Genomic DNA, 21,080 nt, shown 5'->3' on the forward strand with positions numbered 1-21,080 from the left:
CTGATGCAGCTGGGGCAAGGCGGAGCACGCTGCATTTGTGTCAGGCAGTCCCCTAGGTGCTTCCTGTGCTCTGCCTGCGCGTGTTCTGCCCCACTGCCTTTCTGCGAGGGGGAGGGCGGATGGATGGACACCTCCTGTGGCCCAGCCTCTGCCCCTCATCCCACACACCAAAAAGGGGAAGTTGCTGAGAGAAGGAAGTCTGCCCCATGCAGTTGCTTCAGCTGCAGCAGTCACATTTTCGCCGCTGCTGGTAGCCCGAGTCCCCAGTCCTTGCGCTGGCCCATGGAGAGACCGGTGAAGGATGGGATCCTCTATGTGCAGCACTGCAAATTTGGAAAGGTAAAGGGTGGATTTGGGGCTGGGTACAGAGTTTGCCCTGATGTGTCTTGACGCCAGGTCTGGGGCTAGGCCCTTGGCAGCCTGAGAAGCGGGGACTGGAGCCAGACCCCTCGGAGCTGCCCCGGGGGGGCCCTGGGCTCCGCAGCCCCAGGAGCGGGGCTCTCCCTGCGGCTGAGGGGACTCATCCGTGCAGGCACCTGCTCAGGCTCGGCCCTGCACACAGGGTCCCTCTTCTCGCTTGGTCACCGCGCGATTCGCAGTGAAACAATAAATGTGTGTTAATGAGGCGCAGCTCCAGCGTGTGTGTGGGAGCGGGGCACTGGGGCAGCGCGTGGGATGTGGCTGTGTGCCCAGCCCTCCATCAGCCTGGCCCTGGGGGGGCCAGTGCCATCTGTGGGGCACCCCTCATGGCTTGGCCTGTCCCTCTGGGCCCTCAGGGTGGGCACCGAGTGCCGCAGCCCTCTGGGCACAGTATGGGTGACATGGTGGGGGTCCCCACAGGGTCGAGCCAGCTCTAGGGAGCTGTGAGATGGGTGTCAGTGAAGCAGGTCCCGCTGGGGCGCTGGCCTTGCCTTAGCGGCACCCCCCTCTGCCATGGCAGAGCGGCCGTGCCCCCACGGGGGGCTCAGTGGATGTGTGGGGCTACGATCACACTCCAACCTCCCCACCGAGCGAGAGCCAAGTCCTGGAGCCGAAGCGGGCAGGCCCTGCGTGCACAGGGCTGATGCCCTGTGCGTAGGAGGCAGGCGGGCTGGTGGTGGTGGGTATTTTGGGTGCTCGGCTGCATCTGGTTTCTGTAGGGCGGAGGCTCTCTTGTGCTTTTGAGGTGTGTGGGGGCATGTGCCCCCTCTATCCCATGACGGGCTGGGAAGGTGCTGGTGCCACAGAGCCTCCCCTGGGAGGAAGCGGGCTGCGAGCTGCAGGGCCTGGCTGTGCTCGGCAGATGTGAGGCTGCCGGCAGGAGCCCCAGCAGCTCAAAATGGCTTTAATTTGCATCAGGGTCTGTCCTGAGAACAGCTCGAGAGCTCAGCTGCAGCGGCAGCAGGCCGGCACTTGCAGCAGGGAACAAAGAGCAGGACCTGGTGCTCAGTGAGCCGGGAGCGAGCGTGACTCACCCAGCAAGCCACGCCGAGCTTGCTTGGGGCAAGGCCCCCCCCCTCGACCCAGCTTTGGGACTGCACTGCTCCACAGCCCCGGGGGTTTGCGCTGACCCCAGCTCTCTGTGCCTGCTTGCAGCACCCAGTGGGTGTAGGCAGGGACACCCCCCCGTACCCCCTCCTGCCCTGCACGGCTCTTCCTGAGCACTGCTGGCCCTTTACGGAGGGCAGTGCTGTGAGGCCGCAGCAGGCAGCTCTTTGCTGACCGTTTTTTTCCTGCCTGTGTTCTTGCCGTGCCCCAGAGGTCCTGGAGGAAGATGCGAGCCCAGCTCTTCGCTGCCAGCCCCTCCGGTGTGGCCCGCATGGAGAAGTTTGACGTGCGGGATGACGGCACGGCGCTGGAGAAGACCTCCCTGCGGCGGTGCACCCGCCGGGTGATCCGCCTCTCGGACTGTGTCTCCGTGGGCCCGGCGGGCACAGAGAGCTGCCCCAAAGCCACTGCCGCCTTCTACCTCAACACCACAGAGAAGAGCTATGTGCTGGCAGCTGAGCAGCGGGATGAGTGGATCACCCAGCTCTGCCAGCTGGCCTTCCAGGTACCGTGGGGTCTGGCATAGCCGGGACCCCTCATGCTGCTCCTGTCTCGGGTGAGCCAGGGGCCTCTGGGGTGGGTGGGCAGGCAGGGAGGCTCATGCTCCCCCAGTCCCGGGGCTGTGCTCACATCCCTCTGTTTCAGGGTGCAAAAGAAACAGTGCAGAGCAGTGTGAGGACCCAGCCCAGCCCCGCTGTCCCCATGGAGGAGAACTGCCTCTATTCTTCCTGGCAGGACCGTACGTGCAGGGGTGGCAGATAGGGCTGGGGTGGGCTCCAGCTCAGTGCTGCGGTGCTGATCCCTGCCTTGCTCTACTCCCATAGTGACCGAATTCCCGGTGCTGGTGGTCCAGACAGACGCGGCCACCCGCTGTGGCCTGCATGGGCACTACCTGCTCTCAGCCCTTCCCCAGAGCCTGACACTGAAGGACCCACAGTCCCGCCAGCCCCTGCTCACCTGGCCTTACCCCTTTCTCCGCAAGTTTGGCCAGGATCAGGTGCGTGCCTCCCCCCCCCTCCCCCCTCCTTCCTTGGGGCGGCTGGCTGCCCAGGGTAGGTGCCAGCCTTTCACCCTGCCCTCTGGCCCCACAGGCTCTCTTCTCCTTCGAAGCTGGCCGTCGCAGCGACTCTGGCGAGGGCACCTTCACATTCAGCACCCCACGGGCCCCGGAGCTCTGCCGGGCCGTGGCCGCTGCCATCGCCTGCCAGCAGCAGGGCAAGGACATCCCGGACCTCCGCCTTGTCTGTGCCCTGGACCCCCAGCTCTCTGCACAGGGCCTCGAGCCCCAACCCTGGGGCCCTGGGGCTGAGGAACCCCAGCCCAGCCCACCCCTGGGGGGGTCACAGCCTGCCTCCCACCCTCCCACCAACCTCCTCCGCTTCCCCCCACCGGAGCCAGAGGCCACAGGCCCTATCGTCTACGCCTCCATCGCCCGGGGCCAGCAGCCGCTCTTCATGCCGGGGCGGCCGGGCCCCACTGAGTCCTGGGCCACGGGGAAGCCACCCCCTGAGCATCTCTATGAGAACATCTTTGCTGCAGAGCCGGGTCCAGCTGGGGCAGAGGAGGAGGAGGAGGAGGAAGAAGGGCGGTGGGAGCTAGGGTGCCGCCAGGCCCCCGAGGGCCACAGCAGTGAGGCAGGCCCGCTCTATGACAACCGTGCTGCCCTAGCCCAGCTCCCACGGGGTAGCCCCCAGCCCCCTGAGCAGGGCTGGGCCCGTGGGGGGCAGGAGGCGCTGCCGGGGCGTTCCGGGCACAAGCCCCAGAGCAACCTCCGGGCCAAGCTGGTGCGGCTGCTCAGCCGGGAGACCCCCGGCCCGCGGGACTGGGCCTGAACCCGGGCCGGATGCGGTTCGGTGTTGCGGTGCGGTGAATAAACAGCCTGGGCCGGACTCGGCTCTGCCGCCGGTGCTTCGGGGGTCGGTCCCGGGACCGGTGATGCGGAGGGAGGGCGGGGGCAGCGGGCACCTCCCCGCCAGGGGGCGCCGCCGTGCCCGCCCCGGCAGGCAGGCGCACGCGGTGATTGGCCGAGACGTCCGCCGGCTCCTCCCGCTCTCGATCCTATATAAGGCGGGGCCGGGGAGGGCGGGGGCTGTGCCCGAGTTCGAGTCCCGCGTCCGCCCGCTTTGCTCCGCTCCCCGCTGCGGCGCCGCCCGCTCGGCCCCGCTCCGCCGGGGCCCGGCCGGCCGCGGGTGAGTGAGTTGCGGGAGGGCCGGGGCGGGCCGCGGCAGGGCTGGGGTCTCCGTCCTTTGCTGGGGGGGTGGGGTTGGGGCATGAGGGGTGCAGGGCTGAGGCCTGGGTCTGGGGAAGGCGGTTGGTTGGGGTCGGGCCCGTGTAGGGCAGGGCTGGACCCAGGGCCGGCCGGGGAAGGGAGGCTGTGCGGGACGGGATGGGGAGCGGGGCCCGGGGCCCGCCGTGGGGCAGGGCCGGCGGCCCCGTCAGGAGTAGGAGGGCTTCCCAGCCTGGGGCTGCTGGGGACGCCCAGTCCGGCCCGGCCCCAGCTCCGCGGGGGGCTGCCTGCCCGCTCCTCGCCGCCCCGGTCCCGGCGCCTCGCTGGGGCTTGCGCGGCTGCCGGGCGCCGGGAATGCCTGACACGCAGCTTTCCCCCGGCCCTCCCGAGCGGGGAGCGGGCTGGTGTCGTCTTACACGCCTTATATAGCCCGCACCGGCCCGGGGAGAGCGGGGGCACGCTGGCCCCCGGCCCTGCAGCCTCGGCCGCCTCCCAGCTTGGGAAGCCCGCCGCCCCTTGCGAGGGGTGGGCAGGGCACCGGGCCCCCGAAGCTGGCCCTGTCCCCCACCTGGCATTGGCAGGAGGAAGGTTCTGGGGGGCTTCGCGGGCGCCTGGCGGCTCTTTCCAGATGAGGGGTGGCCGGGAGGCTGGGGCTGGCCCGTCTGCCCGGAGCCTTGGCCGGCTGACAGCTGTCAGCGCAGCCCTGGCAGGCAGGGGAGCGCCGGGATTCCCTGCCCGACGAAGCCCCGGCGCTGTGTGTGGAGATGGGCTCGCTCCCAGGTAGCATCTGCTCGGCCGGCTGCCGGAGCACCAGCCTGGCTGCTCTGCCAGGCGCCTCGGGTGGCATCATGCAGCTCCTGCGCTGCTGCTGCTAATTCACCCGGCAAAAACACTTCTGGTTCCCATCCTTCCGTACCTGCTGTCACTCCTCTGAGGTCTGAAACAGTCTCGGTTTTCAGTAGTGTGAGTTTCTGGGGTGCTGCAAGGGAGAGCACGTCCCGGGTTTGAGAGAGGGAGAGCAGAGCCCGTGGGTGCTCCACTGTGGGTGGCAGTGGGGCTGTGCCTGGCTCTCTGGCACTAGTCAGTGTTAGCCTGGGCCCCTTGGCTCTGACGCTGCTGGAGGAGATGCTGATAGATTTGGGGTGCGTCCCTAACCGTGGTGTAGGATGGTCAGGGTGGAGTTACTGCTAGAAACGTCAGCTGTCTTCTCCTGCCCTGTCCTGCCAGGCACCGGGCCCCCTCCTCGCCTGCTCTCCCTGCATTGTTCCTGTGTACCCTAATACCAGGATCACACCCTCTTCCCTTGCAGAGATGGGCGACATGGAGTCCTACAAGGTGATGCTGAACGGGCCGGCGCCCTGGGGCTTCAGGCTGCAGGGCGGGAAGGATTTCAGCATGCCACTCTCCATCTCCAGGGTAAGAGAAGCCGAGACCGGTGACACCCATCCTTCCTCCTGCCATGGTGGCTGTGTCCAGGGGGCTGAGGCAGAGCCATGTGGGGGATGCAGATGAGCTGGGGCATTGGAAGTGCTGCGTCCTGCCTGCCTGGCTCTGCGTAGCCTCCTTGGTGCCTTATCAGCTGCAGTCCAGCACGGGGGTGTTCCGGGCAGAGGACCACAGCAGAGATGTGAAATGTTGAGCAGCCTCTGCAGAGTCATTCTGGCTGCTGGGGGGGACAGAGGAGGCCCCTTCCGGAGCGTGCCTGCTGCAGGGGGAGGGGAGCTGCTCGCACTGTCTCCGAGCTGTGGGGCTGGCCTCCCGGTCTGCACCCCAACGCTGGGCTCAGCATCCCGGGACCTGGCTTCTGCCCTTCTGCCCTCCCTCCTGCTGCACGGCTCCCAGCTCCGTACTTGAGCTGGCCCCCAAAATGGGCAGGGAGGGGAGGAAGCCTGAGCTGCTGCCCGCGCTGCTGCCTGCACTGGGACCTGGCTTCCTCCACAAAACCAGTCCATTTCTCCATCATGAGTGAGAGCCGTTGTGCTGCTGGCTCGTTGTGGCTGAGGCACCTGGTGCGAGCTGCTCCTGGTGTGATGTTCACCCAGGCTAGGAGTGTGTGCGGGTCCCTGTCCCTGGGCAGCTTGGTCCCCTGGGTGGGTGCTGGCCGTGGCTCCGGCCACGCAATTGCCTTATAAGCCTTGGAATGTGACTGCATCGTCCATGCTGCTGACGCTTAGGCAGCTGGCACAGAGACTGCTTCTCGAAGGACAACTTTGCTCGTGGCACCGAGCACTGCGTAGGGGCCTGCCCCCGGCACGAGCCCGGCACCGCGCGCCTGTCCCAGAGGGCGCGGGTCTCCGCAGCACCCCGGCGCGGAGCACGGACCCTGAGGGCACTGTGCGAGGCTTGAGTCGCCAGTGCCGCTGCCCCAGGGCCTGCCGATCTCTGCCGAGCACGCAGAGACGGCTTCAGCGAGTTTATTCTCTAAAAAATGTTTCTCTTGGCTGCGAGCCAGCGCTGAACAAAGGGTCTGGTCGGGTGGAGAAGCCTCCCAGGGCAGGGGCCTCGTGAAGCAAAGGCCCTGCTGTGTGAGCAGGCCAGCACTGCCCTCAGGGCTCGGGCAACACTGCTGGCCCTGGGCAGGGCAGGCAGGAGCAGCAAGGACATTCCTGGGGGATGTAGCCAGCTTTTGGAGGCTCTCTGGTGAGGCTGGGCTGTGTGATGGTGAGCTCTGTCTGATAGGAAGGGGTGACCCTATTCTGCTCTGCACACCAGAGGCATCCCCAGCCCTAAAGCTCCTGCCTGGAGCATGCTGCTGTCCTTGGCCACTGCTTGCCTTGAGCAAGGGCGCTGCCGGCAGGGCAGGCTGTCCTGCCAGGCATGGGTCTGCCAGAGCAGGCTGGAATAAAGTGTCCTGCCCCAGCTTTGAGGGCTGCAGTGGGGTCATGCTCTGTAGAGCCAGGGAAGCATAGGGGGAAAGCAGCACTGGCACGTGCTTTGGCTCTTGGCTGCGTCCGTTGCTGTGACGCTACTGGGTGAGCTGCGAGGCTGCTTCAGCTCGGTGGTCGCACAAAAGAGGTACCATCCTGGTCCTCTGCACGCATGCTTCTTGTGGCAAACTGCTCTGCTGGGGTCCTGATACCTTGGCTAGGCAGGCTGTGAGACTGTGGTCCTGAGCTGCTTGCGTTGGAGCCAGGGTAAGGGCTGGTGTCTGGGGAGCTGGGTGCTGTGTGGCACATCCCGGTATCCGCTAGCCAGGGAAGAGGAGAGACCCTCGGTGCTGCAGGCGGGAAGGTGCTGGGGGATGCTGCCTGGGCCTTTGTGCAGGTGCCCAACTCCCCTCTGTGCTGGGTGAGACTCTGTCCGGGGTGCCTGAGTCCTGGACAGCGGTGGCCGGTGGGCATCTTGCTGGGTGCAGTGGTGGAGCCATGGGGAACAAAGGACTGGCTGGGCAGAGAGGGGAGGAAGGAAGCCTTGGTTAGCGGGGCCGGGTGGGAAGCGGGAGTGCTGGCACTGCCACGGCTCCCAGCTGAGCTGGCACCTGCCGAAGGGGTTTCCTGGCATGCCAGTGCAGAGGGGGAAGGGGAGCGTGGCAGTGCTGGCCGGGCTGGGTGCGGCTGCGTGACGCAGCCTGCTGCGCTCTCCCCTTCCCGGGCAGCCGTGTGAAAACCTCTCCCAGCTCCCGCTCCTGCCTCCAAACCCACGCAGCCACCCCGCGCCTTCCCCAGCCTTCCAGGGCAGCAAGCCAGGGCTTGCAGCAGTGTGGCCGGGAGCCGGCCAGCGCCACTTGCCGCCCAGGGCACCCTCCTGTGCTGGGCAGGAGGAGCGGGTGCTGGGCAGCGTGGGGGCACCGGGGGGGGTACGCATGCCCTGCCGGGGATGGCAGCGGGATGCAGGTGAAGCCAGGCTGCATCCAGCCTAGGTGTGGGGTTTGGCCTCACCTGGAGGGCCGGTGCTGGCGTGGGGAAGGGGAGCGTGGCTCTGGGGTGGGCTGGGCTCCGCGCACAGGCAAGGAGGGGCCGGGGCTCGGCGGCAGGGATTTTTCAGCCCTCTGACGGCGCTGGGAATCTGGCTCGCTCCTTTTATGTTCATGTCGAACAGGACTTGAGGAAATACTTGGTCCGGGTCCAAGCGCCTCGAGTTCTTCCATGCTGGAGGAGCAGGAATGGCTGCAGCCTGCCCACGTCTGTCTGTCTGTCTGTCAGTGCCTGGGAGCTGCATGCGATGCTCGGGGCCCTGCTCGCCTTCGGCTGTGCATCCCTGGCGGGAGGGGAGGGCAGCCTCTGCTTCCCGGCATGGGGCTGACGTAGAGCCGTGCCGGGGGCAAGGCACATCCCCGGCACTGTGGCCAGGCAGGGGAACCCATGGCTGCGCTGCCGGCTGCCCTGGTGGGGTGAGGTCTGGGGGAGTGGCGTGGGTGGGGGTGGGTGTCTCCCTGCCCCGGGTGGGGAGCTCCCGCTCCTCTGTGGGGATGAGGTAATGTCTGCGCCGGCCGGCACCGGGAGGGGAACAGGACGGGAGCGAGGGTGGCTGGGGGGAGTGCCCGGGGGGTGCCTCTCCTGTCCCCCCTCCCCACCCCAGCCAAAGAGCTGGACATGCCTGTGGTTTGCAGCGAGACGTGGGCTGCCCGACGGGCCCTGACTCACTGTGCTCCCTTCCCACCCTGGGACCGTGGGGACGGCTCCGAGGGGTGGCTGGGCCTCCTGCCAAGGCTGAGCCAGCGCCGCCTCCGCCGTTTGGTGTCATGGGGATGGGGCCCTGGGGTGCTGGCATGTCCCCCAGCCGTGCCAGAGGGCAGGGGCTGGGCAGCGCCCTGGGGTAGTGCTGAGCCCTCCACTGCCGCCGAGGGGAAGAGGCTGCTCTGGGCCTTGCACAAGGGAGCCTGTGCCCCAGCAGACCCCTGCCCTCATGAGGACGAGGGCGTCTCTCTGCTCCCTCCTCGCCACTCGGCCGGTCCGGCTCTCCCTGACTCTGTCTGTCCTGCAGCTGACGCCGGGCGGGAAGGCAGCCCAGGCCGGTGTGGGAGTGGGCGACTGGGTGCTGTACATCGACGGGGAGAGCACCAGCTCCATGACGCACATCGAGGCCCAGAACAGGATCCGTGCCTGTGGGGACAGGCTCTGCCTCACCCTGAGCAGGTAGGATTTGCGGGTCATGCAAACCTGGGGTCCTGGTGTGGCCAGAGCAGAGCCAGGGCACTCTGCCCAGTGCCATCTCCCGGCACCACCATCTCCTGGCATCACTGCTCCTTGCTCAGAGCCTGGCAGCCCCTGGCTGGGCCCAAGGGCTCTGCTTGGCTGGATGAGGCTTAGCCTGGCTGCTAGCCCTCACCTGTAAGCCATGGGGCAGTGCCAGCGAGCCGTGGCTCCTCTCGGGTGGGCGTTGCATCCCTGGGGTACCAGTGTCCCAGCAGTGGCTGGGCCCGTTCCACCACCTGCCCAGCTCTCTCCTCTCTTGCAGAGCCCAGAACCACCTGGGGAAGCCGCAGAAGGTACGTGTCGCTCCTGGCGCTGCAGTGGCAGCGCAGCCTCATCTCAGGGGAGGGGAATATCTGAGTGGACACGGAGAAATGGACTTTGCTCCTGGGACCCGCAGGCTTCTGGGGGACTGGGGTGTGTTTGGAGGGCTGGAAAACTCCCCTTTGGAGGAGCAACTCTGACCCCTGGCACCACAAGGGATTGGAGAGAGTGGGGTCTGCCCAGTGGGTGCCCAGGCCCTGGCTGCCGCCTGTGCGCCCCTGCCAGTGCCGCGTGTGGGCAGGGACGCAGAGGGGGCTGACGCAGGGGAGGAGGCCGGGCAGCCACAGCACGGCCTCGGGGCCCCATGTTTGCTAGTGCTGGGGAGTGCCCTGGCATGGGGAGGCAGGGCTGGGGCCAGTGATCGGTGGCTCCTGGACTGAAGCCACCTGCATGCCTTCAGCTTTGTGCCGCGGGACGGTTGCGATCGGCGTGTGTGCATGCACCACCCTGCAGCGGGCAGCAGCAAGTGTCCGAGGCACTTACTAATCCTCCATCGACCTTTGGGCCAGGCTTGTGACCTGCTGTTGCTGGGCCAGGTGCCCTGCAGAGAGAGATGCCAGCCTGGCAGAGCTCGGTATCTGAAATGCACATGCTGTCCAGCTTTCCTACCTGGCTTCCTGCTGCACTGCCTGGCCCGGGGCTGCCCCTTGCATGCTGCTTGACGTGTGAGCCCGTGTCTGTGTGTTTTGTCTCGCTCAGGACTCACTCCCCTGCTCTGAACCCCTGAAATATAACTTCGCTCCCAGCACCGCCCTCAACAAAACAGCTCGGCCCTTTGGGGCCGGCTCGCCTCCGAACCCACGGCCTGGGCTGGTGACGAAACCCGTGACGTACGCGCCCCTGGCGCCCGCCTGCACCCCCCAACACAATGGGTATGTTGCTGTCCGTCCTGCTCCCTGAGGACTGGGGGGAGCCTGCTGCCCGGCCCTGCTGTGCCTTGCATGCCAGGCACCCATGGGTGGGAGTGGGCAACAGTGCCTGTGCCGGGGTCCCCCGATGGCTGGTGCTGAGGTGGCACAACAGGACTGTCACGCATGGGGACACACAGCCACACACATGCCGGTCCCTCGCTTGGGGACGTGTCAGCCTGTGGGGAGTCCTGCGGGGCATGGCACGGCGATCGTATCAGGACACTCGCTGGTGTCTGCGGTGGCAGGGAAGCTGTGTCTGTGTTGTGGCCACCAGCCAGTGCCTGCCCAGGGATGTCCTGCCAGTCCTCTGGCTGCTGGGACAGGCTGGGCAAAGTGAAGCCCTCAAGCCCTGTGCAGCGCTGTCCTTGCCCCACTTGCAGGGAAAGAAGCTCCCACCTCTGCGGGCTGCCCACCCGGCCGCCATGTGTCCTGCAGCTGCTGGTCCCTGCCCCTCCTGCTGAGAGCTGCCATGGCGCCTTGAAACTGGGCAATGTGGGGGGATATGGCCCTGGCTGCCTTGGGCACCCAGGCCTGTTTTGGGGGGCTGAGGGAGGCATGGTCCGGTCCGTTGGCATCTGCCCTTGCGTCCCAGTGTGCTCCCAGCCCTGGGCGAGCTGGGCATGAGTCTCAGGGGCAGGGGGACTGGTGTAGGCCATAGGTGAGCTCTGGAAACTTCTCGGGTGCTGCGGGTCTAACTTCACCTTCCTTTTTCTTTCTTTCTCTCCTCCCTTTCTCTTTCCCTCTCCCCTACAGGTGCTGAGCCTTGACAAGTCAGTAAGCCTTTTGCCTGCTCTTTCTATCCTTCCTGCATGCCTCTTCCCTGCTAGTGCTCTGATCTCCAGGGCAGGGCCAGCCCGGGGACAGGCAGCACGCGCTGCTCTGACCGTGTGGGTGGGTCATTCCTGGCACCAAGCTGTCCCTAGCCTGAAGGGCAAGCGCTGCCTGTCTCTGCCAGCTGCTGGGGCCCTGGAGCATCCTCATGTGTGATCCCTTCCCTCCTCCCTGAGATGCGGCTTGACTGGGCGAGGGCTGGCCAGGGCATGCTGCCCAGAGCCAGGCAGGCGGGCAGCACTGCCATGGGCACCGTAGGTGTTCATTGGGCTCTCATGCAGCTGCCCTGCCGGTAGTTTTTTTGACCTTGGCTTATTCTTGCCCTGTCCTTTCCCCTCCTGGCCCTTGGGGCCAGTCTCAGACTGCCAGGAATCGTGGTCAGTCCTGAGTCAGTCCTTAATGGGCCCTTCCTACATGGAGGAGGAGTAGGGGGTGTGGGCGGTAAGGCAACGTGCGGCCTCTCAGGTACTGGTGTGCTAAGGTTCTGTGCTGGGGGAGGTGTGGGGCAGCCCCAGGGAGGTGATGCTATGGGGATCTGTCAGATTTGACAGACGAATCTGTGACTCACAGGCAGCCCCCGCAGCCGCTGGAGCCCCCCAGCACCTCCATGTGTGACCCTGTGAAGTTGCGGCTGATAGAGGACGCTGAGGACTGGCAGCCCCACACCGGGACCTCCCAGTCCCGTTCCTTCCGCAAACTGGCCCGGCTGATGGGCACAGATGGCAGTAAGTTCCCATAGGGCCCGGCGCTACCTGGCTGCCTGGGGGTGCCCAGCTTTGCCAGGGCAACTGGAGCCGGATAAAGGCTGTGATGCATCATGGCACTGGAGTGTTGGTTTTGGCCCCATGTCGCCCCTCTGGGGCGACTGAGCCAGTGGGAGCTACTGGGGCTGTGTGTGGGCTCATGGTACTGCTGCAGGACTGGGGCTGTGCTCTGCCCCGTGGCCAGGCAGGGCTGTGTGTTGGGGTAGGAGGGCGGTGGGAGGAGAGGTCGGTTTTCCTGCCTTTCCCTTCCTACTGTCCCTGGGCCTTGGTTGCCGCAGACTGACTCTGTCTCCTCCTTTCTCTCCTGCTGCACTCAGTGGAGGATCGTGAGGATGAGCTTGTTAAAAAGCCCAGGTAAGGGGAGCGTGTGCCAGGGCGGCAGCAGGAGCCATGAGGATGCCCACCTGGGGCTCAGCCCACCCGGCTGGTTTGCACTCACTGCTTGCAGTGACTCCAGGGAAGCTCTTTACCCTGTTGTTTCTTCTCTCCTCTCCTCCTTCTCCTCTGTCCTCCCATTCCCTCTCTGTCCTCTCCCTCTCCTCAGAACCGAGCTGCTGGCAGAGCTGTAGAGCCCGCCCTGTGCTCACCCTGCGACAGGCACCGCTAGTGCTCAGCCGCTGCTCTGACCGTCACCTTGTGAGGGTCCTGTTCAGGCACCCACCCGCCAGGCAGGCTGTCCCCAAATGGGGTGTCCCTGTGCTGGGCAGGATCTGCTGGGCACTGCTGTCACTAAGCTGGGGAGTCTGAGCTGCACCATTGCTTCTTGAGAAAACGGCATCTGGACGAGGCTGGTGACACCGGCAACACCTTGCTGGGGGTGTTGGGAGGTGCTGGGCAGTGCCTGGACCTGGGGCACAATGTCCTGTGAGCCTGGTGTGGGGCTGCGGGGCGGCTGGGCAGAGTTGGGTGAGTGTCACCGGCTTTTCTGTGGGGGGTGGCTGGGAGGCTGGTCTGGAGTGAATGCTGCCAGCTTCTTCGTGGGGCTGCGGGTGCGTATGGGAAGGATGCACTGAGCCATGGGTCAAACATTGACTGTTGTGCCGCCATTTTTCCGATGCCACAGGGATGCCCGTGGGTCTGGCTGGGGCGCAGGGCAGCAGTGGTGAGTGCCGGGGTCTGGCAAGGGGGTCAGTGTGTTTGAGGGCACCTTCTGGAGCGCTGCCTTGTGCCATGGTGCCGGGCAGGGTACGTGCATGGTGCCGGCTGAGCACCTGCCCTCTGTCACTCGCAGGCAGCCCCCACAGCTGCTGGAGCCCCCCAGCACCCCCGTGTGCGATCCCGGAAAGTTGCGGCTGAAGGAGGATGCTGAGGACTGGCAGCCCCACACCGGGACCTCCCAGTCCCGCTCCTTCCGCAAACTGGCCCGGCTGATGGGCACAGATGGCAGTAAGTTCCCATAGGGCCTGGTGCTGCCTGGCTGCCTGGGGGTGTCCAGCTTTGCTGGGTTAGCAAGAACCCGGTAGAGGCTGTGGGGTGATGAGACACCGGCAGCTTAATTTTTGCCCTAAGTCAACCCTTCAGGGTGGCTGAGGTGCCTGGGGCTGTGCCTGGGCTCATGGTAGTGCTGCTGGGCTGGGGCCGTGCTCTGCCCCGTGGCTGTCAGGGCTGTGTGTTGGGGCAGGAGGGCAGTGGGAGGAGAGGTCGGTTTTCCTTCCTTTCCCTTCCCTTTCCTTCCCTTCCTGCTGGGCCTTGGTTGCTGCAGACTGACTCTGTCTCCTCCTTTCTCTCCTGCTGCACTCAGTGGAGGATCGTGAGGATGAGCTTGTTAAAAAGCCCAGGTAAGGGGAGCGTGTGCCAGGGCTGCAGCAGGAGCTGTATACAGGGCTGCATGTCCCAGGCAGGATTCTGGGCATGACTGGCACTGAGCTGGGGAGGCTGAGCTGCACCGTGGCCTCTGGGGCAAACAGGTTCTGGAGGAGGCTGGAGGCATGGGAAAAGCTGGCTTAGGGGTGTTGGGATGTTCTGGGCAGTGCACGGACCTTGGGTAGAAGGGCCCATGAGTCCGGCGTGGGCTGCAGGGTGGTTGGGCAGAGCTGGGTGAGAGCCACTGGCTGGTTTGCCCTCGCTGCTTGCTGTGACTCCTGGGAAGCTCTTTACCCTGTTGTTTCTTCTCTCCTCTCCTCTGCTCCTCATCTGTCCTCCCGTTCCCTCTCTGTCCTCTCCCTCTCCCCAGAGCCGAGCTGTTGGTGGAGCTGCAGAGCCTGCCCTGTGCTTACCCTGCGATGGGCACCGCCAGTGCTCAGCCACTGCTCTGACTGTCATGTTGTGAGGGTCCTCTCTGGGCACCCACCTGCCAGGCAGGCTGTCCCCAACCAGGCTGTCCTTACAGGGGGTTGTCCCTGTGCCGAGTTTGCCGGGCAGGACCCTCTGGGCACTGCCGGCACCGAGCTGAGGAGGCCAAACTGCAGCATAGTGTCCTGGACACAGTGGGTGGGGGCAGCTGGTGGCACTGGCAACACCTTGCTGGGGGTGATGGGAGGTGCTGGGCAGTGCCTGGACCTGGAGCGTGATGTCCTGTGGGGCTGTGGAGCGGCTCCAAGGCTGGTCTGGAGTGAATGCTGCTGGCATCTTTGTGGGGCTCGTGCCTCTGTGAGGCTGGGGGTGCGTGCAGGAGGGATGGACTGAGACGTTGACTATTGTGCCACCGTTTTTTCCAATGCCACGGGGATGCCCGTGGGTCTGGCTGGGGCACAGGGGAGCAGCGGTGAGTGCCGGGGCCTGGCAAGGGGGTTGGCATGTACAAGAGCACCTTTGGGAGCACCGCCCTGTGCCAAGGCAGGGTTTATGCTTGGTGCCAGCTAAGCGCCTGCCCTCTGTCACTCACAGGCAGCCCCCGCAGCCGCTGGAGCCCCCCAGCACCCCCGTGTGCGACCCTGTGAAGTTGCAGCTGATAGAGGATGCTGAGGACTGGCAGCCCCGCACTGGGACCTCCCAGTCCCGTTCCTTCTGCAAACTGGCCCGGCTGATGGGCACAGACAGCAGTGAGTTCCCGTGGGGCCCGGCGCCGACTGGCTGCTTGCAGTGCCGGACTTTGCCTGGGCTGCTGGAGCCCAGCAGAGGCTGTGTCATGGCACCGGAGCATTGGGTTTGGCCCCATGTGGCCCCTCTGGGGCGGCTGAGCTGTTGGGAGCTGCCCGGGGCTGTGTGTGGGCTCATGGTGCTGCCGCAGGACCGGGGCCGTGCTCTGCCCCATGGCCAGGCAGGACTGTGTGTTGGGGCAGGAGGGCAGTGGGAGGAGAGGTCGGTTTTCCTTCCTTTCCCTTCCCTTTCCTTCCCTTCCTACTGTCCCTGGGCCTTGGTTGCTGCAGACTGACTCTGTCTCCTCCTTTCTCTCCTGCTGCACTCAGTGGAGGATCGTGAGGATGAGCTTGTTAAAAAGCCCAGGTAAGGGGAGCGTGTGCCAGGGCTGCAGCAGGAGCTGTATACAGGGCTGCATGTCCCAGGCAGGATTCTGGGCATGACTGGCACTGAGCTGGGGAGGCTGAGCTGCACCGTGGCCTCTGGGGCAAACAGGTTCTGGAGGAGGCTGGAGGCACTGGGAAAAGCTGGCTTAGGGGTGTTGGGATGTTCTGGGCAGTGCACGGACCTTGGGTAGAAGGGCCCATGAGTCCAGCGTGGGCTGCAGGGTGGTTGGGCAGAGCTGGGTGAGAGCCACTGGCTGGTTTGCCCTCGCTGCTTGCTGTGACTCCTGGGAAGCTCTCTCCCCTCTCCCCTCTCCCCTCTCCCCTCTCCCCTCTCCCCTCTCCCCTCTCCCCTCTCCCCTCTCCCCTCTCCCCTCTCCCCTCTCCCCTCTCCCCTCTCCCCTCTCCCCTCTCCCCTCTCCCCTCTCCCCTCTCCCCTCTCCCCTCTCCCCTCTCCCCTCTCCCCTCTCCCCTCTCCCCTCTCCCCTCCCGTTCCCTCTCTGTCCTCTCCCTCTCCCCAGAGCCGAGCTGTTGGTGGAGCTGCAGAGCCTGCCCTGTGCTTACCCTGCGACGGGCACCGCCAGTGCTCAGCCACTGCTCTGACCGTCACCTTGTGAGGGTCCTGTCCGGGCACCCACCTGCCAGGCAGGCTGTCCCCAAACGGGTTGTCCCTGTGCTGGGCAGGACCCTCTGGGCACTGCCGGCACCGAGCTGAGGAGGCCAAACTGCAGCATAGTGTCCTGGACACAGTGGGTGGGGGCAGCTGGTGGCACTGGCAACACCTTGCTGGGGGTGATGGGAGGTGCTGGGCAGTGCCTGGACCTGGAGCGTGATGTCCTGTGGGGCTGTGGGGTGGCTGCAAGGTTTGTCTGGAGTGAATGCTGCTGGCATCTTCGTGGGGCTCGTGCCTCTGTGGGGCTGGGGATACATACAGGTAGGATGCACTGAGCTATGGGTCTACCGTTGACTATTGTGCCGCCATTTTTCCAATGCCACGGGGATGCTCGTGGGTCTGGCTGGGGCACAGGGGAGCGGTGGTGAGTGCCAGGGTCTGTCAAGGGGGTTGGCGTGTGTGAGGGTGCCTTTTGGAGTGCTCCCCTGTGCTAAAGCAGGGTTTATGCTTGGTGCCAGCTGAGCGCCTGCCCTCTGTCACTCGCAGGCAGCCCCCACAGCTGCTGGAGCCCCCCAGCACCCCCGTGTGCGATCCCGGAAAGTTGCGGCTGAAGGAGGATGCTGAGGACTGGCAGCCCCACACTGGGACCTCCCAGTCCCGCTCCTTCCGCAAACTGGCCCGGCTGATGGGCACAGACGGCAGTAAGTTCCCATAGGGCCCGGCACTGCCTGGCTGCCCGGGAGGTGCCAGACTTTGCCGGGTTAGCAAGAACCTGGTAGAGGCTGTGGGGTGATGTGGCAGCAGGGGCTTTGGTTTTGGTTTTCGGCTGAGCCAACAGGAGCTGCCCTGGACTGTGCGTGGCGCAGGCCGTGTGCGGGTACGTGGTGGTGCCGCTGGGCTGGGGCTGTGCTCTGCCCCGTGGCCGGGCAGGGCTGTGCGTTGGGGCAGGAGGGCGGTGGGAGGAGAGGTCGGTTTTCCTGCCTTTCCCTTCCTACTGTCCCTGGGCCTCGGTCGCTGCAGACTGACTCTGTCTCCTCCTTTCTGTCCTGCCGCGCTCAGTGGAGGATCATGATGATGTGTTTGTTAAAAAGCCCAGGTAAGGGGAGTGTGCACTAGGGGAGTGTGCACCAGGGCGGCAGCAGGAGCTATGGGGCTGCATGTCCCGGGCAGGACCTGCTGGGCATTGCTGGCACCGAGCTGGGGATGCCGAGCTGTGCCATGGTGTCCCGGACACAGCAGGTCAGGGGCAGCTGGTGGCACTGGCAAAACCTTGCCGGGGGTATTGTGATGTTTGGGCAGCACCTGGACCTGGGGCACAATGTCCCATGAGCCTGGCGTCGGGCTGCAGGGTGACTGGGCAGAGTTGGGTGAGTGTCACCAGCTTCTCCCTGTGTGGGGACAGGGAACGGAGCCGACGCTGGCGGGGGGCTGTTCCTTGCCCTGTGCAGCCTGGCAGGGGTGGTGCACAGCGCCCGTTTTTTTGCCTTCGCCTCTCCACAATGCCTCCTGCCCTGCCACCGTGATCACTGGGTCCTAGCCCTGCCCGGTTTACTCTGCCATAAATAAATGTTCCTGGTTTTGTAGCCATCTGCTCCTTGTCTTTGCCGTGGAGAGGCACAGAGCCACCAGCTCTCCCTCTGTCCCTGTCCCCACTCTTGGGTGGGCTGTGCCTCTCTGGCCCTGGCTTGCCCTGCCTGCTCTGAAGCCCAGTGCTGGCAGCCTGCTGGGGGGCACAGGCCTTGCCCCTCCCAGGACCAGCCTGGCCCTGCCTAGCCAGCAGAGATGGCAGAGCCCTGCCTGTCCCCAGCTCTGCTGGAGCTGGACCCCAAGGCTCCCTGCGCCGGGTCAGGTCCAAGCCCCTCTGCACCCCAACGAGGCTGGGGGCGACCGTTGTGCGTGAGCAGATAGCCGGGGTTTGTGTGGTCCCCAGGATCCCTGATCGGTCTGGAGCAGTCCAGAGCTGGATGTGGGACCCCAGCAGGCCTGTGCTCCCTCCCACCGCTCCCGAGACCACCGCAGTGGGTGCCAAAGACCCTGGGGGTGCTGTGTCTTCGCAGGGCTGAAGGCGCTTGGCTTGGTACCCCATCACCAAACCAGCTACCAACTGGGCACGGGGGCTTGGCTGGCTCCTGCCTGCTTGTTGGGGTGGGGGGGCCCTGCCTGCACACACGGCGCAGCGGGGGCGAGCGGGGCAGGCTGGATTAACTGCTTGTTCTGTAGCCAGGTCTCCGTGCTGGACCCATCCCCGGGAGCAGCAATGAAGACTGAGCCAGGACTGGGTGAGCAAAACATTTCCTCTGGGCTTGGGGGTAGAGGCGCGGGGGCACTGGGGGATGGTGCTTCGCCAGCCACAGGCACCTGGGGGGGGCTGCTGAGGGATTGGGAGCACTGTCCTGGAGACTCGTGTGTGCATGCAGGCCCCAGGACCCCTGCCGCCACCCCCGGCCCTGCCAGTCGCCCACCCTGGGCTGTGGACCCCTCGTTCGCCGAGCGCTATGCCCCGGACAAGACAAGCACGGTGGTGAGCAAGCACAGCCAGCCAGCCACGCCGACCCCCATGCAGAACCGCAGCTCCATCGTGCAGGCAGCCCAGCAAGCCCCCGAAGGGCCCGGCCGCACACCCCTCTGCTACAAGTGCAACAAGGTCATCAGGTGAGCCCTGGCCACCACCGCCGCCACGCCAGCGTCCTGGGCCCCAGCATGGCTGACGTGGCTCTGTCCTGCCACAGGGGACGCTACCTGGTGGCGCTGGGACATTATTACCACCCCGAGGAGTTCACCTGCTGCCAGTGCAGGAAGGTGCTGGATGAGGGCGGCTTCTTCGAGGAGAAAGGCTCCATCTTCTGCCCCAAGTGCTACGACACGCGCTACGCACCCAGCTGCGCCAAGTGCAAGAAGAAGATCACTGGGGTGAGTGTCCCTCAGCCTGCCCCACATCTCCTGTCTTTGCTCCCCGCTCACCTACAGGTGCCTGGCTCTGTCCCATCCCATCCCATGGGATCTCTTGTCCCTTTCTGCCCTGGGTGGGGCTCCCCTGCAGCGCAGGGTGGTCCTGCCCCCAGCTGACAGCGGTTCCCCTCCAGGAGGTCATGCACGCGCTGAAGATGACCTGGCACGTGCAGTGCTTCACGTGCGCCGCCTGCAAAACTCCCATCCGTAACCGTGCCTTCTACATGGAGGAGGGACAGCCCTACTGCGAGAGAGGTAGGACCCAGGGACCCCATGTGTCACCCCCCATGGCCCTGGGGCACCGGGCACTGTTGGGGCTCAGCAGCTGCCCACAGGCGTGGGGCGTGAGCTGCCATGCACTGTGGGGCTCTCCCTGGGCCATGGGGAATGCAGGGACCCCCGTCCTGCAGCCCTGAGCCCTCCATCCCGGTCCTCCCCTGCTGCCGGGTAGCGCCATCGCTCCCGTGTTGCCATGGCGATGACGGAGGATGTACATCAAAGGCGAGTGCTGCATCCTGGGAGATGAGGTTTGCCTCCTCCCTGCAGCGCGGTGATGGCCGGGACCACTCTGCACGGCACAAGCATCTCACCCGGGTGTCTCGGGCACCGTGCCCCCAGGGCTGGCAGCGAGTTGTCCCCAGGCTGTGCCTGTGGGCTCCCAGCTGTGCTCCAGCCCTGCTTCCCTGGGATGAGGGGCTGCGGTGCCGGGGAATGCTGACCTGGGGTCTGCCTCTCCTCGCAGACTACGAGAAGATGTTTGGCACCAAGTGCCGCGGCTGTGACTTCAAGATCGATGCTGGGGACCGGTTCCTGGAGGCGCTGGGGTTCAGCTGGCACGACACTTGCTTCGTCTGTGCGGTGAGCCATGTGCATCCCTCCCCGGCTGCTGGTGGGGGCTGTGACTCTCCCTGGTAGTCGGGCCCTGCGTGGGGTATGCCAGCAGCACAGGGTCCCTGCTGCCATGAGGTTTTCCTCACTTGTGTCTGTGCTGGTGGCTTGGGAGCCTGCTCTGAGCCTCCTGCTCCCTGGCGTCTGTGCAACAACCAGTGCTGAACCCTGGGCTGTGGGGGGGACCTGGGTGCTGGCTCAGCCCCCCGTGACCTGACCACCTGTGCTCTCCTCCCCAGATCTGCCAGACCAACCTGGAAGGGAAGACGTTCTACTCCAAGAAGGACAAGCCGCTCTGCAAGAGCCATGCTTTCTCCCACGTGTGAGGGGCGGGAGTTCAGTTGTGCCCACGCGTGCCCCTGGCCCTGCATGCTCCTCTCCCCCCCCAACCCCCGCTGCCCCCAGGGAGCCAGGCTGGGCCCTCACCCCTTCCCCTTGCTCCTGCCTCTTTCCTAGCAGCTCCTGGCCCAGCTCCAGCAAGAGGCAGTGCTGGGTCCCGAGCCCCTTATAGCTGGGTGGCTTCTTCTGCGCCCCCCGACTGGCCCTAGGAGCCCTGGTAAGGGGACGCTGCATGGGTCTCCTGCTCCCCAGCCACACAGTGTGGTGGCCACGGCCGTACCGAGGCTGGCACAGCAGGGCTGCTCCCTTGCTTAGCTGGGGCCCGGCTGCCTGGCAGCTCAGTGCCGGGGCAGGGATGCTCCTATAGAACGTCCCTAAGAGGGTGAAGACCAGCCCCCTGCCAAGCTCTCCCTGCCTTCCCTGCTGCGTGCTTAGTGTGTGGGGCTGGAGACCCGGCCCTGCTCCCCTGCCAGGGCCCTACCCCCACAACCCCCCCCCGGCCACCCTGCAACCTGCTGCGGTGGCTTCCTACCCCAGCTGAGTGCCAGAGGGGTCTGTGCCTCGTGTCCCCCCACCCAGCTGGCCTGCTGCTCCCCTGGGGCTGGCATGCGGCAGCACCCCCAGCCCAGCCGTGCCGGGGAGCGGGGCAGCGTGCCAAGCCCACCCCAGCCATGGGCTGGCAGTGTGTGCTGATGGCCGGCCGGCTGGCCGGCTCCCGCAAGGCTCGGGCACGGCTTCCTACCAAAGAGCGCTCTGCCACCGCCGTCCCAGGCCTGTAAATGCCTCTCCCAAACCCACACTCTCCGGTTGGGCTGCCGCTGATGTAGCCACGGTGCTTTTAGTGCCTTTAATAAACACTTCTCTGCAAGTGCCGGCTGTCTCGAGGCCTGTGGTTTCACCGAGCGAGGTGCGGCCGCCTGGGAAGGTCACGCTCAGCCCTTGCCCCACTCGCCCCCTGGGCCTGACTCAGCTCCTTCCAGCTTTCCGGGGAAAATCTTTGCCTCTGATCTCCCCTCCTCTGCCTGACCCCTCATGTCACCTGGGTCATCCCTCTCTCTTCGTAGCAGGCAGGACAGCTAACGGAGGCAGTAATTAATCTGGGGGGCAAAGCTGCAGCAAGGGGCAATGGGGCAGGTGTTGGACCCTGCAGGGGGGTCCCCGCTTGCCTGGCGGT

The 21,080-nt window shown here is 65.7% G+C and overlaps 2 protein-coding genes across 10 annotated transcripts; both read left to right on the plus strand.

Annotated features, from left to right (window-relative positions):
* The first annotated feature begins 3 nt into the window (after window positions 1-3).
* DOK3 (docking protein 3) lies at window positions 4-3,416 on the plus strand. Its single transcript, XM_052816052.1, has 5 exons — window positions 4-339; window positions 1,739-2,032; window positions 2,173-2,266; window positions 2,352-2,524; window positions 2,619-3,416. The coding sequence occupies exons 1-5, from the start codon at window positions 4-6 to the stop codon at window positions 3,357-3,359; spliced, it is 1,638 nt and encodes a 545-aa protein (XP_052672012.1). The 3' UTR covers window positions 3,360-3,416.
* Window positions 3,417-3,619: 203 nt separating this feature from the next.
* PDLIM7 (PDZ and LIM domain 7) lies at window positions 3,620-20,778 on the plus strand. Of its 9 annotated transcripts, none has more exons than XM_052816041.1 (20): window positions 3,620-3,716; window positions 5,064-5,170; window positions 8,678-8,829; window positions 9,152-9,182; window positions 9,910-10,082; window positions 11,523-11,677; window positions 12,034-12,070; window positions 12,780-12,818; window positions 12,948-13,102; window positions 13,458-13,494; window positions 14,543-14,697; window positions 15,064-15,100; window positions 16,277-16,431; window positions 16,790-16,826; window positions 17,951-18,009; window positions 18,148-18,382; window positions 18,460-18,640; window positions 18,814-18,934; window positions 19,422-19,537; window positions 19,807-20,778. In XM_052816041.1, exons 2-20 carry the CDS (start codon window positions 5,066-5,068, stop codon window positions 19,891-19,893), a joined length of 2,067 nt encoding a protein of 688 aa, XP_052672001.1. In that variant the 5' UTR covers window positions 3,620-3,716; window positions 5,064-5,065; the 3' UTR covers window positions 19,894-20,778. The 9 variants fall into 9 exon arrangements, with proteins under 9 accessions (XP_052672001.1, XP_052672003.1, XP_052672002.1 ...); XM_052816043.1 differs by lacking the exon at window positions 9,910-10,082 and adding an exon at window positions 10,875-10,891; XM_052816042.1 differs by lacking the exon at window positions 12,780-12,818.
* Window positions 20,779-21,080: the final 302 nt, after the last annotated feature.

This window comes from Harpia harpyja, chromosome 20, assembly GCF_026419915.1.
Source record: "Harpia harpyja isolate bHarHar1 chromosome 20, bHarHar1 primary haplotype, whole genome shotgun sequence".
Classification (NCBI taxonomy): domain Eukaryota; kingdom Metazoa; phylum Chordata; class Aves; order Accipitriformes; family Accipitridae; genus Harpia; species Harpia harpyja.